The following is a 13,454-nucleotide window of genomic DNA, read 5'->3' on the forward strand; positions in this document are numbered from 1 at the left end:
ACATCTTGTAGGCATGCCAGAAGTGGTAACCTGGCTAAATTTTAGAATAATAATATTCACAGAGAAACAGTTGATACTTTCCAGAATTTAGGAAGGCTATATTTCCATAGACTCAGGAAACACAGCTGGACACATCGTATAGATCATACTAGCAAACAAAAGACACATTGTCTACAGTGCCGTGCCAAAGACTATGGCCGTAAATCTCCTTTCATAAACAAATGGAAGCAGAAAGCAAGTAGTGAGAGTAAGCAACCACACACATAGTGTTGCATTCCTAGCCTAAGTATCATGATAAGGCTTTGATAGATTCAAAGATGGACCACTCAGAACACCACAGCTTATGACTGTTCCTTAGTCATAAGCCACTTCAGGTGTACCTCAGCTGCACAGAGCTGCATTGAACTTCTCGAGTCGGCCCACTTCTAAGGACTGGTCAAGGAGGTGGTATAAAGTTCTGACTCTGTTGGGCCAGTGTGAAGTGACTTTAAAGGCTCATTTTCCCTTCAGAATTCAGTATGGGATCAGAAAATAATTTTGGAGAGTCAGCATTAGATATGCACTTCTTCCTCTGCCCACACCTGTCTTCTTCCCATCCCTTTCTCGGGCAATGAGAGTGCATAAATGTCCTGCACACGAAAGACCACATCATTCTTAGAACTTAATTTGTAAAAAAAAAAGACATTGGAGACAACATGAAAAATCATATTTATAACAATAGACACTATTGTTAGGGAAATTATATTAAGTCTTGTTTAGGCTTCAGAGACAAAGCAGAACAGGCCTCTGACCTTGCTTCTGATCTACCAGGACACTGTCCTGACTACTGCTGTGGGTGTCAGCCACACCTGCTGAGAATGTGGAAGAGAATCTATTATCTATTGTGTAATAGATAAGAAGATGATCTTGGAATTTAAGTCCCTGGAGGAGGTCTGACCAACCACTCCCTGGATTTAGCAACATTCCAAGATTGGTAGAACAAAGCAAACAGTACTGGAAAACATTTGCAAAATACCAGAGCTGTAGTTTTGCTCACATATTGATGATGATAATTCATTTGCAGCCTTGGATTATAAGGGGGGAAGCTGGCAGTGCAATCTTTGAAGTCTCACTCATGGAGTGGAAGTGCTACCAGGGACCTTTTCCCAGTTGGAGCTCCAGATGTGCTGTGTCACCGGCCTTCCCAACTCTGATTTGGTATCCTCTGCTCTATTTCTCTCTCTTTTTTAAATGTTAGTTGTATTGCAAGTAAGTTAGATTATTCTCTAATAAATACTTGTATTATTTATTTATTATTTATTTGTGCATAACAAGTGGCTAATTTGTTAACAAATCCTTTGAACCAGAGATGAAACTGAAAATTTATGACAAAAGAACTATGGTAAAGGAACATCCAAGGAATGTTTGTCACTTCTGGTATGCCAAGGAGATGTATTTTCTTAGTCCATTTCTTATGTTTCTTGACCTCCATTTAATCCTTTTATACTCTTTATGAAGTATTTTGTAGTATTTCTTTCATCGATCTTCTAGGTCATATATTCTCTGTCCATTTGTGTCTCAGATGTTTAAAATTCCTTTACTCTTCTATTCCAGTGGTTCATAACCACTGTGAGTGTTCAGTACTAGAAAGCTTATTTGCTTTTTGATAATTAGCTATTTATTACTCATGTTTTATTTATCTTATCATCTATTTAAATATGTTAAGTACATTTTTTGTACTTTGTATCTGATTATAAGTCTTTACAGGTTTCCATTTGGTTTATTATTTATACTGATGCTGTCATTTTGGAAGGAAAAGTTATATTTGTTTAGGGGGGCTTTAACTGTAGGAATACTTGTAGAAGCCTCAGTTAGGGTTCAGCTCCTCTAGACGCAATTAGATTTGCATTTGCCATATATATGAGTTTGCAAATAGAAATTACTTGGGCCATGTTGACAGTATTAATTAGAATACCAAAGATACATCAGGGCACTCTTTTGGTTACAAATTCTTTAGGCAACATTTTATTCCTCACCCATCAATTTAGTTCAGTTCAGTCACTCAGTCATGTCCGACTCTTTGTGACCCCATGAACTGCAACACACCAGGCCTCCCTGTCCATCACCAACTCCCGGAGTTCACTCAGACTCACATCCATCAAGTCGGTGATGCCATCCAGCCATCTCATCCTCTGTCATCCCCTTCTCCTCCTGCGCCCAATCCCTCCCAGCATCAGAGTCTTTTCCAGTGAGTCAAGTCTTCTCATGAGGTGGCCAAAGTATTGGAGTTTCAGCTTCAGTATCATTCCTTCCAAAGAACACCCAGGGCTGATCCCCTTTAGAATGGACTGGTTGGATCTCCCTGCAGTCCAAGGGACTTTCAAGAGTCTTCACCAACACCACAGTTGAAAAGCATCAATTCTTTGGCACTCAGCTTTCTTCAGAGTCCAACTCTCACATCCATACATGACCACTGGAAAAACCATAGCCTTGACTAGACGGACCTTTGTTGGCAAAGTAATGTCTCTGCTTTTGAATGTGCTATCTAGGTTGGTCATAACTTTCCTTCCAAGGAGTAAGCATCTTTTAATTTCATGGCTGCAATCACCATCTGCAGTGATTTTGGAGCCCCCCAAAATAAAATCTGACACTTTTTCCACTGTTTCCCCATCTGTTTCCCATGAAGTGATGGGACCAGATTCCATGATCTTCATTTTCTGAATGTTGAGCTTTAAGCCAACTTTTTCACTCTCCTCTTTCATCAAGAGGCTTTTTAGCTCCTCTTCACTTTCTGTCATAAGGGTGGTATCATCTGCATATCTGAGGTTATTGATATTTCTCCTAGCAATCTTGATTCCAGCTTGTGCTTCTTCCAGTGTTTCTCATGATGTGCTCTGCATAGAAGTTAAATAAACAGGGTGACAATATACAGCCTTGACGTACTCCTTTTCCTATTTGGAACTAGTCGTTGTTCCATGTCCACTAAGGACAAAAATTAGAATTTTCTTTGGTCCTTCCTTTCTTATGAGAAAGAAAGTCCAGTTTTTCACTATGAGTATAGTCAATTGATCATTTAGAATTATGTGTGTGTGTCAACTGTCTATTGATTTGAGCCACTTTTCAAGCACATCTGAGTATTTAAAATACTGTTTAACATAACTTTTTATATTACAATTTATAATGGGAAGATTTTAAATTTTTTACACAATTTCCAAATATGAAATGTAAATATCCCTTAAAAACATAAAGCATCCTAAGACCACTCAGTGATCTTCATCCGATACCTAAGCTACACTGCAAAGTTCCAGATAACCTTCACACACACACCTGGTGCTGAAAGGGGCCTCTTTTCTTGTGGAGCAGTCCAGCAGGACAGACTAATCTTTCCATGGTAGCCCTATGTCCTCAAACAGCAAGGCAGAAGGACTTTTCTTCTTAAAACTCAGCCCTGTTATTGGTATAATATAATTTCCACTGTATTCTATTCATTGCTCAAAATAATCAATCACAGGCTTCATCAACTCAAGAGGAGGGGGAAACAGACAGGACCCCTCACTGGAAGGAGTATTCAGGGATGAGCTATACTCCTCAATCTAATAGCCACTGAAATCAAAGACAAGCTTCTTGAGATGTTTTTGGGTGCCATACACAGGGTATGGCCATAGGAATAATTGTTTTGTTCACTATACTATGGTGATTGTCTTTGCTCTTTCAGTTCAGTTCAGTCACTCAGTCGTGTCCGACTCTTTGCGACCCCATGAATCACAGCACGCCAGGCCTCCCTGTCCATCACCATCTCCTGGAGTTTACTCAGACTCGCGTCCATCGAGTCCATGATGCCATCCAGCCATCTCATCCTCTGTCGTCCCTTCTCCTCCTGCCCTCAATCCCTCCCAGCATCAGAGTCTTTTCCAGTGAGTCAATTCTTCACATGAGGTGGCCAAAGTACTGGAGCTTCAGCTTTAGCATCATTCCTTCCAAAGAAATCCCAGGGTTGATCTCCTTCAGAATGAACTGGTTGGATCTCCTTGCAGTCCAAGGGACTCTCAAGAGTCTTCTCCAACAGAGGAGCACCTACTATTTAGTGGAATCTTCTACTGCATGCCACAGCTTTCACACCAAAGTGGACTGAAAATTCTAACCATTATAGACATCCTCTCCCACTTGTAGGGCCATTTATATAGACAAAGAAACACACAGGTAGGCAGCAAGGAGAATGTAAGTACAGATTTCTTGGTGAAAGGAACTCAGACAAACCTGGTCTGAATATCTTTTTTTTTTTTTTTCCTGACTTAGGGACACAGAGTTTTCTCATATACCTCATGGTCCTCTTCTTTTTCGGTCCTCCAACATCTGACATTATAGCTGTAATCCATCCTTCTCAATTGTGAAAAGTGCATTTCCACAGAATCATAAATGGGGCAGGTTTAAGGAAAACATTTAGGGGGAGTGAAAAACACAAGAAGCTGTCCTTGCATGATATTGGAGTATGGTTAAGGGAAATACTTCATTAAACATTCTTCACTTGAATTAATTTCCAAATGGAGATTTGAGATCATTGAAGGTTATTCTTTTATATTGAGATATTTCCTATTAAGCAGGTTCATCAAAAGACGCATGGTTTCTGTTATCCTCTGATAGAATCACTCAAAGGCAAAACCATGCCTAATGGATCATACACTGAAGTGAGATTCACGGAATCAACTGGATCCTGGTGTCAGTTCTAATTCGGTAGCCATGTGGCTCTGGGCAATGCCCTTCACCTACCAGAATATGGTAAAGGACTCTGATTTTTCAGACAGATATATTACACAAGCCAGGGTATTTACTTCCACAAGCACAGTAACCTTATATATTACTCCTACTTAAAACAAATTTCCCTCAGGTGCATGACAAAATACCTGCTCAAGCATCAGGCCCACCACGCTATATGATTTCTGCTTATCTTCACTTCTTAAAGATTGATGAATTTCACAATGCCTCTGTATAGAGGAATACTGCAGTTATTTCTGCAGTAGCTTGAACTGGATGAGTTTCAGCTCTCGTGTATATTTCACAATAAATTCTATCATACAGATTATGTTGAAAAAAATTTGAACTGTCTTCCTAGGGTTTAAACTTATAGTTTGTTATTTAAGCAGAAAACCCTGTCCTAACTTGTATTTGCAATAGCCAACACCATTAGATTATGATTATTCATTAGGTGGCTGTGTTCTTCAATCACCCTCTGAAGTGAACAATTATATATGCTCATTTCCCCTCTTGGTCTTCAACATTGAGCCCCATTGTCCCTCCCTTCTTCCTAGATATCAAGTGTCAGTCTCCCATGCACTTCTGCCTTCATGGCCTACATGGTGCAGTTGTAAAACTGGTTTCCTATTGCCTGTATTTGATTACTGGATTCACTAAATGCAAAACACACCTAGCCCAATAAAAATATGCTAGTGGGTTAGATTTCTTACAGGAATTCACACATAATAGCAATGGATAAGAATTGCTTGGAAAAAATAGTTGTATGTCATATGGGTAAACATAGGGATATTGAAAGCAACAACAATAAGCACAATAGAAATGAAGTAATTCTGTGAAATACTGTCTCTTTCCTATGGGTCTAGAGTTCCCTTTTCAAAAATGCAATAGCTCTAAAATTAGCTTTTCATTTCCAAAATTATATCAGGTTTTCTACGATCATCTCAAGATCCCACCTAGAGATATTTTCTTAACATTGCTTTAGTGGAAGATTTTCCTGGCCTCCTTGGGAATCATATTAAAAAAAAAAATTCTCTCATAAGATTTCTCTAATTTTCCACAAAATACTAAATAATATTCTTGACAATGAGGCTCATTTATCCTAAACATTTACTGCATTGACCAAAGAGAGCCATGGAGGTATAATAGTCCATCAGAATTCTTCCATATTGGACTGAAAAATACAGACCTTCATTGCCCATTTTGGAATAGGTACTGTCCACTTCAAACCTGTACTACTAAGGGAGGTGCTCTCTAGTATCTTGCCCCAAGACCTCACTTTTTTTAAAAAATTCTAATCTTTTTTTTTATCTTTTCAGCTTTATCTATTTATTTTACTTTACAATATTGTATTGGTTTTGCCATACATTGACTTGAATCCACCATAGATGTGCATGTGTTCCCCATCCTGAACCCCCCTCCCCGTCCCACCCCTCTGGGTCATCCCAGTGCACCAGCTCCGAGCACCCTGTATCATGCATCGAACCTGGGCTGGCGATCTGTTTCACATATGATGATTTACATGTTTCAATGCCATTCTCCCGTATCATCCCACCCTCGCCCTCTCCCACAGAGTCCAAAAGACTGTTCTATACATCTATGTCTCTTTTGCTGTCTCGCATACAGGGTTATCATTACCATCTTTCTAAATTCCATATATATGTGTTAGTATACTGTATTGGTGTTTTTCTTCCTGGCTTACTTCACTCTGTATAATAGGCTCCAGTTTCATCCACCTCATTAGAACTGATTCAAATATATTCTTTTTAATGGCTGAGTAATATTACATTATGTATATGTACCACAGCTTTCTTATCCATCCGTCTGCTGATGGACATCTAGGTTGCTTCTATGTCCTGGCTGTTATAAATAGCGCTGTGATGAACATTGGGGTACACGTGTCTCTTTCAATTCTGGTTTCCTTGGTGTGTATGCCCAGCAATGGGATTGCTGGGTCATATGACAGTTCTATTTCCAGCTTTTTAAGGAATCTCCACACTGTTCTCCATAGCGGCTCTATGAGTTTGCATCCCACCAACAGTGTAAGATGGTTCCCTTTTCTCCACACCCTCTCCAGCATTTATTGCTTGTAGACTTTTTGATAGCAGCCATTCTGACTGGAGTGAAATGAGGACCTCAGTTCTTTTTCTTTATCTCATGAGGTTCTGCCAGTTTAAAGAAAGTCTTCTGTTTTTTCTGTCCTGTAGAGCCCTGTCCCTTTCCTGAAGGGCTCAGGAAAAGTTTGATTTCATGGATTATCAGAATTTTATCTCAATGTTTGGCTGAAAGTGGTGTACTTCACAGGCTCTTATATCCTACACAATAGCAAATAATTACAACTGTAGGTGTAAAAAATACTTTGTAACAATTGAGAATGACAGACTATCTTCTCCCTCAAAGAGGGAAGAAGAAATAAAATACTAAAATTAAATTACTGAACATTCACAGAATTGTGACAATGACTGTGGTGGGGCCACCTTGTTTCTCGTAAGTGGTCACCAGTGTTCTCTTAATAAGATGGAAGAGGCAGGAGATATGCCCACAATTAGTTCAAAATGCAGACCTCCTATGGGTTGATTTTGTGCCTCTAAAATTAATGTATCTATGCCATAAACACTCATATTCATATGTGATCATATTTGGAGATAGAGTATTTACCAAGTAATCAAGTTAAAATATGTTCATTCAGTTCAGTTCAGTCACTCAGTTGTGTCCGACTCTTTGCTACTCCATGAATCGCAGCACGCCAGGCCTCCCTGTCCATCACCAACTCCCGGAGTTCACTCAGACTCATGTCCATCGAGTCCGTGATGCCATCCAGCCATCTCATCCTCTGTCGTCCCCCTTTCCTCCTGCCCCCAATCCCTCCCAGCATCAAAGTCCTTTCCAATGAGTCAACTCTTCGCATGAGGTGGCCGAAGTACTGGAGTTTCAGCTTTAGCATCACTCCTTCCAAAGAAATCCCAGGGTTGATCTCCTTCAGAATGGACTGGTTGGATCTCCTTGCAATCCAAGGGACTCTCGAGAGTCTTCTCCAAAACCACAGTTCAAAAGCATCAATTCTTCGGCACTCAGCCTTCTTCACAGTCCAACTCTCACATCCATACATGACTACTGGAAAAACCGAGTAGGTCTTAATCCAAATGAGTTATATCTATATAAAAAGGGAAGAGCCTCTTGATGAAAGTGACAGAGGAGAGTGAAAAAGTTAGCTTAAAGCTCAACATTCAGAAAACTAAGATCATGGCATCCGGTCCCATCACTTCATGGCAAATAGGTGGGGAAACAGTGGCTGACTTTATTTTTCTGGGCTCCAAAATCACTGCAGATGGTGATTATAGTAATTAAATTAAAAGACGCTTGCTCCTTGGAAGGAAAGTTATGACCAACTTAGCAGATTAAAAAGAATAGACATTACTTTGCCAACAAATGTCTGTCTAGTCAAGGCTATGGTTTTTCCAGTAGTCACGTATGGATGTGAGAGTTGGACTATCAAAAAAGCTGAGTGCCAAAGAATTGATGCTTTTGAACTGTGGTTTTGGAGAAGACTCTTGAGAGTCCCTTGGACTGCAAGGAGATCCAACGACTCCATTCTAAAGGAGATCAGTCCTGGGTGTTCACTGGAGGGACTGATGTTGAAGGTGAAACTCCAATACTTTGGCCACCTGATGCAGAGAGCTGACTTTTTGAAAAGACCCTGATGCTAGGAAAGATTAAGAGCAGGAAGAGAAGGGGACGACAGAGGATGAGATGGTTGGATGGCATCACTGACACAATGGACATGGGTTTGGGTGGACTCTGGAAGTTGATGATGGACAGGGAGGCCTGGTGTGCTGTGGTTCATGGGGTTGCAAAGAGTCAGACACGACTGAGTGACTGCAATGAACTGAACTGAACTGAAAAAGGGAAAATAAGACATAGATAACATACATATCGGGAAGAAAATTTGGAGAATGATAGGGAGATTTCAGCTATTTACAAGCCAAGGAAAGTGGCCACGAATGGAGGCCCCTTATGCATTCACACCTTGCATAAGATCCAACTCAGATGAAACTTTGATTTGGACTTAAAGCCTCCACAAGTATGAGACAATAAATGAATGTGTTTAATTGACCCAATCACTAGCATTTTGTACAGGAGCTCTAGAATACTTGAAAGTGTTGAAACTATTAGTTGCTCAGTCGTGTCCGACTCTTTATGACTCCATGGACTGTAGCCTGTCTCGCTCTTCTGTCCATGGAATTTTCCAGGCAAGAACACTGGAGTTCCCACTCCATTTCCTGCTCTAGGGGATCTTCTGGACCCAGGGATTGAACCTGAGTCTCCTGCATTGCAAGTGGATTCTTTACTATTTGGCCATTTTCTAATACTTATATAATATTTAAATGATCTTAATTAGTTTTATAAAATGAACAATAAAAGAGATAAATAATCATACTTCTTACACTACTGTCACCAGACCCGAACACCCCAGAAAGACCGTTATTGCTTTAGTCAGGATAACCTCGCTGTAGTGTGGCTCAGTGACTGTGGCTACCAGTTTGAGTCCCTTCTTGGCTGACATGGAGTCAACATGAACTTTTTAGCTTCTCTGACTGAATGCCCTCACCATCCCTATGATGTTAAGCTGAAAATCATGAAGGTTTGCCACTTCAAAAACAAGAGAATAAGGGCTGGAAAAGAATGACATTAGATCATCTGAATGAGTTAGGGTAGAAACTTCTGATTCTAGGCAGTGTGAAATAAGTTTTTTCCCTGAATTTTTTGTTGCACTTAAATTCTATGCTGTGTTGGGGTCCTCTTTATAAGTGAATCCAGAAACAATGGTAATGTTGAAAAGGTTTCTGAATGAGGTATGCCTATCCTATCAACACCATCATCCATGAGTTGAGACTTGCAATTGTTAACTCAGCTGTGAAGCCATTTCCCTTATTTTGCCTTCACAGTGAACCACAACATTGCACGGTAATTGCTCATTAGGCTCTCTTATTTCCTCAATCATCAACTGAAGTGAATAATTACTAGTGTTACTCCCCCTTCCAGTCTTCAACATCAGACTGCTTTTCCCTTCTCCATCCTAGATCTCCTCTGTATCAGAGACCTTTGAGGTCCCAGTTATCTCTTTAAAACCCAATTGTTTTGTATTTTTAATTTTTTTATAACTGATATGTTCACTTAATTTCTGAATTTACAAATGTGAAAGAAACACAGCTCATTAAAATATCTAAAGGTTTTTGTTTCTTAAAATGACTTCCTACATAATATATGTATTATATTTAGGTCTTTAGTCCATTTTGAGTTTATTTTTGTATATGCTGTTAGAGAATGTTCTAATTCTACTTTATTGCATGTAGCTATCCAATTATCCCAGCATCACTTATTGAAGAAACTGTCTTCTCTCCACTGTATATTCTTGTCTTTTTTATTATAGATTAATTGACCATAAGCACATATGTTTATTTCTGGGCTCTCTCTTCTGTTCCACATGTCTGTTTCTGTGCCAATACTATACTGATTGGATTAATGTAGCTTTCTGATACAGTTCAAAGTCAGGGAACCTGATTCCTCCAGTTCTGATCTTCTTCCTTAAGATGGTTTTGGCGATTCATGGTCTTTCATCTTTGCATACAAATTTTAAAATTGTCTGTTTTAGTTCTGTAGAAAATGCCCTGGTATTTTCATAGCAATTGCACTGAGTATGTGGATTGCCTTGGATAGCATGTTTATTTTAACAATATCAATTCTTCCAATCCATAAACAAGGTAAAATTTTCCCTCTGTTTGTATCTTCACTTTCTTTGATCAGGGTCTTATTTTTTCTAAGTACAGGTCTTTCACCACCTTAGGTATGTTTATTTCTAGGTGTTTTATTTCTCTCTTTTTGTATTCATTTTCTCTCACCCTGGTGGCTTCTCAGCAATAAGAGTGATCATTTTTTGAGAAATAACCACTATAAACCATTAATCAATTCCAGTATGTGTGGTATTTGGGGGACCTAAATAATGTTTAAGAAAACAATTTATAATTTGAAAAATGTTAGATATTTTTAGTGTGTAAGTGTAAAGTATTCCTATTTCTGTTTGTGTTCTGTATTTGGAGAATGGGATTTTGTCATTCTTTTCATACTGATCATTGGTTTTGGTAAATTCTGGAGATAATAGCTGTTCACTTAACTCCTATGATTTTCAGGAGCACTCCGCTGAGGAAGCCAGGACGTTCTGCTCATGCCACTGTAGGTCAATCAGGAGAAGATTCTGTGTTGAAGTAAAATGTCCACCAAGTGACCTGAATCTGAAAGATGTGACCTGATGCCTGAAAGAGCTGGAGTTATGGAGGTCTGTCATCTCTCTCAGGAAGCTCTAACTGATTATGTCATTTTTCATCTTAGGTGACTTTCACTGAGTTTGGCTGAAAGTGAAAGTGCAGTCGCTCCATGGTGCCCGACTCTTTGTGACCCCATGGACACCAGGCTCCTCTGTCCATGCGATTTTCCAGGCAAGAATACTTGAGTGGGTTGCTATTTCCTTCTCCATGGAATCTTCCCGACCCAGGGATCGAACCCACGTCTCCCACATTGTAGACAGACACTTTACAGTCAGAGCCAACAGGGGAGTTTGGCTGACTAGGGGTTAAATGTGGGGGAGGGGCGCAGCAGGAAATGAGGGGGGGTGCGACGTCTGGTGTCACGTGACATGGGCTGCCATAGTAACAGGCCTCCCTGCCTTGCATCCAATCAGATATGGACAGTGTCTGTGACGTCAGGGAAAGCAGGGCCTATAAATTCGGCCAACGGCCTTCAACGCCCTCACTCTTCTTCCAGCTGAGCTGGGGGAGTGGTGGCGCTGCCATGTCTGAACCAACCCCTGACACCTCGGAGGAAGACGTGATCACCAAAGAAATGGGCACCTCTGAAATTGAGCCCTCTGATACGGAGATGGCGGAAGCAGGGCCCTCCAATCCAGACCCGTGTGATGCGGAACCAAAAAAGGCAAAGCGGAAGACAGCTAAGGGCCGCCGTTGCAGTTGCCGTCGCTACCGTCAGGGCAACTTCTCAAGCTTTGCTACCTATTTCCCTAGGGTGCTGAAGCAAGTACATACAGGCCTGAGTCTTTCCCGTGAGTCCGTGAACGTCCTGGACTCGTTCGTGAAAGATATGTTCGAGCGGATTGCCGAAGAGGCCGGGCGCCTGGCCCACTGCAGCAGGCGCTGCACCATCATGACCGAAGACATCCAGACAGCCGTGCGTCTTCTGTTGCCTGGGGAGCTCGGCAAGTACGCCGTGTCCGAGGCCAGCAAGGCGGTTGCCAGATACCGCACCAGCAGATGAACTGCCCCAGGACTGTCTGACCATCGCAAACCAGACTTAAGGGTTCTCCCCTTAGGCCCTGCATTAGATTTTAAAACATTTATACCCCAAAGAAAACATTAAAAACCTCATTAACTGCTGCAATATGTGTCGGTTGTGTCGTTTGTTCAATGGAAAATCGCGTACTTTTTTCTTAACGTATTGCAACTCGTCACTTTCCTAAATGGTTATTTCTATTCGTGGTTTCTCGGGGACTTTAGGGATTTTTATGGTCAAAATTCTTTCCGTAAAAGTCTCATTGGCCTTTTCTATTTCATTCTGCCATCTATATTTAGGTATCATCCAGATATATTTATACGGGTTATAGCAACCGATAAAGAACACTGTGGTCTTCCCAGGCGGATTAGCAATAAAGGTTCCGCCTGCAATGCAGGAGTCGCAGGAGAGACAGGTTCCAGCCCTGGGTCATAAAGATCCCAGGAAGAGGGCATGGAAACCCACTCCAGTACTCTTTCCTAGAGAATCCCGTGGAAAGAGGAGCCTGGTGGGCTACAGTCCATACGGTCTGCAAAGAGTCGCGCACCACTGAAGCAAGGTAGCACGCAGGCTCACAAACAGCGTTGTATGTGTGAGTGTGTGTGTGTGTGTGTGTGTGTGTGTGCTCGCGTCATAAAGATCCCCGGAGGAGGGCATGGCAACCCGCTCCAGTATTCTTTCCTGGAGAATCCCATGGAGAGAGGAGCCTGATGGGCTACAGTCCATAGGGTCTGCAAAGAGTTGAGCACCACTGAAGCAAGGTAGCATGCAGGCTCACAAAGAGCAGTGTCTGTGTGTGAGTCTGTGTGTGTGTGTGTGTGTGCACGTCATAAAGATCCTTGGAAGAGGGCTTGGTAAATGTCTTCAGTATTCTTTCCTAGAGAATCCCATGGAGAGAGGAACCTGGTGGGTTACAGTCCATAGGCTCTGCAAACAGTGGAGCACAACTGAAGCAAGGTAGCACGCACGCCCACAAGGAGCAGTGTGTGTGTGTGAGTGTGTGTGTGAGTGTGTGTGTGTGTGAGCGCGTATGCGTCATAAAGATCCCCAGAGGAGGGCATGGTAACCCTCTCCAGTATTCTTTCCTGGAGAATCCCATGGAGAGAGGAGTATGGTGGGCTAGAGTCCATAGGGTCTGCAAAGAGTTGAGCACCACTGCAGCAAGGTAGCACACAGGCTCACAAAAAGCAGAGTGTGTGTGTGAGTGTGTGTGTGTGAGTGTGTGTGTGTGTGTGTGTGTGTGTGCTCGTGTCATAAAGATCCCAGAGGAGGGCACGGTAACCCTCTCCAGTATTCTTTCCTGGAAAATCCCATGGAGAGAGGAGCACGGTGGGCTACAGTCCATAGGGTCTGCAAAGAGTCAAGCACCACTGAAGCAAGGTAGC

The 13,454-nt window shown here is 41.5% G+C and overlaps 1 protein-coding gene across 1 annotated transcript; it reads left to right on the forward strand.

The window, feature by feature from the left end:
* Nucleotides 1–11,466: 11,466 nt before the first annotated feature.
* Nucleotides 11,467–12,054, forward strand: LOC114111709 (histone H2B-like). The gene has a single exon (XM_027963512.3). The coding sequence runs from the start codon at nucleotides 11,467–11,469 to the stop codon at nucleotides 12,052–12,054; it is 588 nt and encodes a 195-aa protein (XP_027819313.3).
* The last annotated feature ends 1,400 nt before the right edge of the window (nucleotides 12,055–13,454 follow it).

Source organism: Ovis aries, chromosome X, assembly GCF_016772045.2.
Source record: "Ovis aries strain OAR_USU_Benz2616 breed Rambouillet chromosome X, ARS-UI_Ramb_v3.0, whole genome shotgun sequence".
NCBI lineage: Eukaryota > Metazoa > Chordata > Mammalia > Artiodactyla > Bovidae > Ovis > Ovis aries.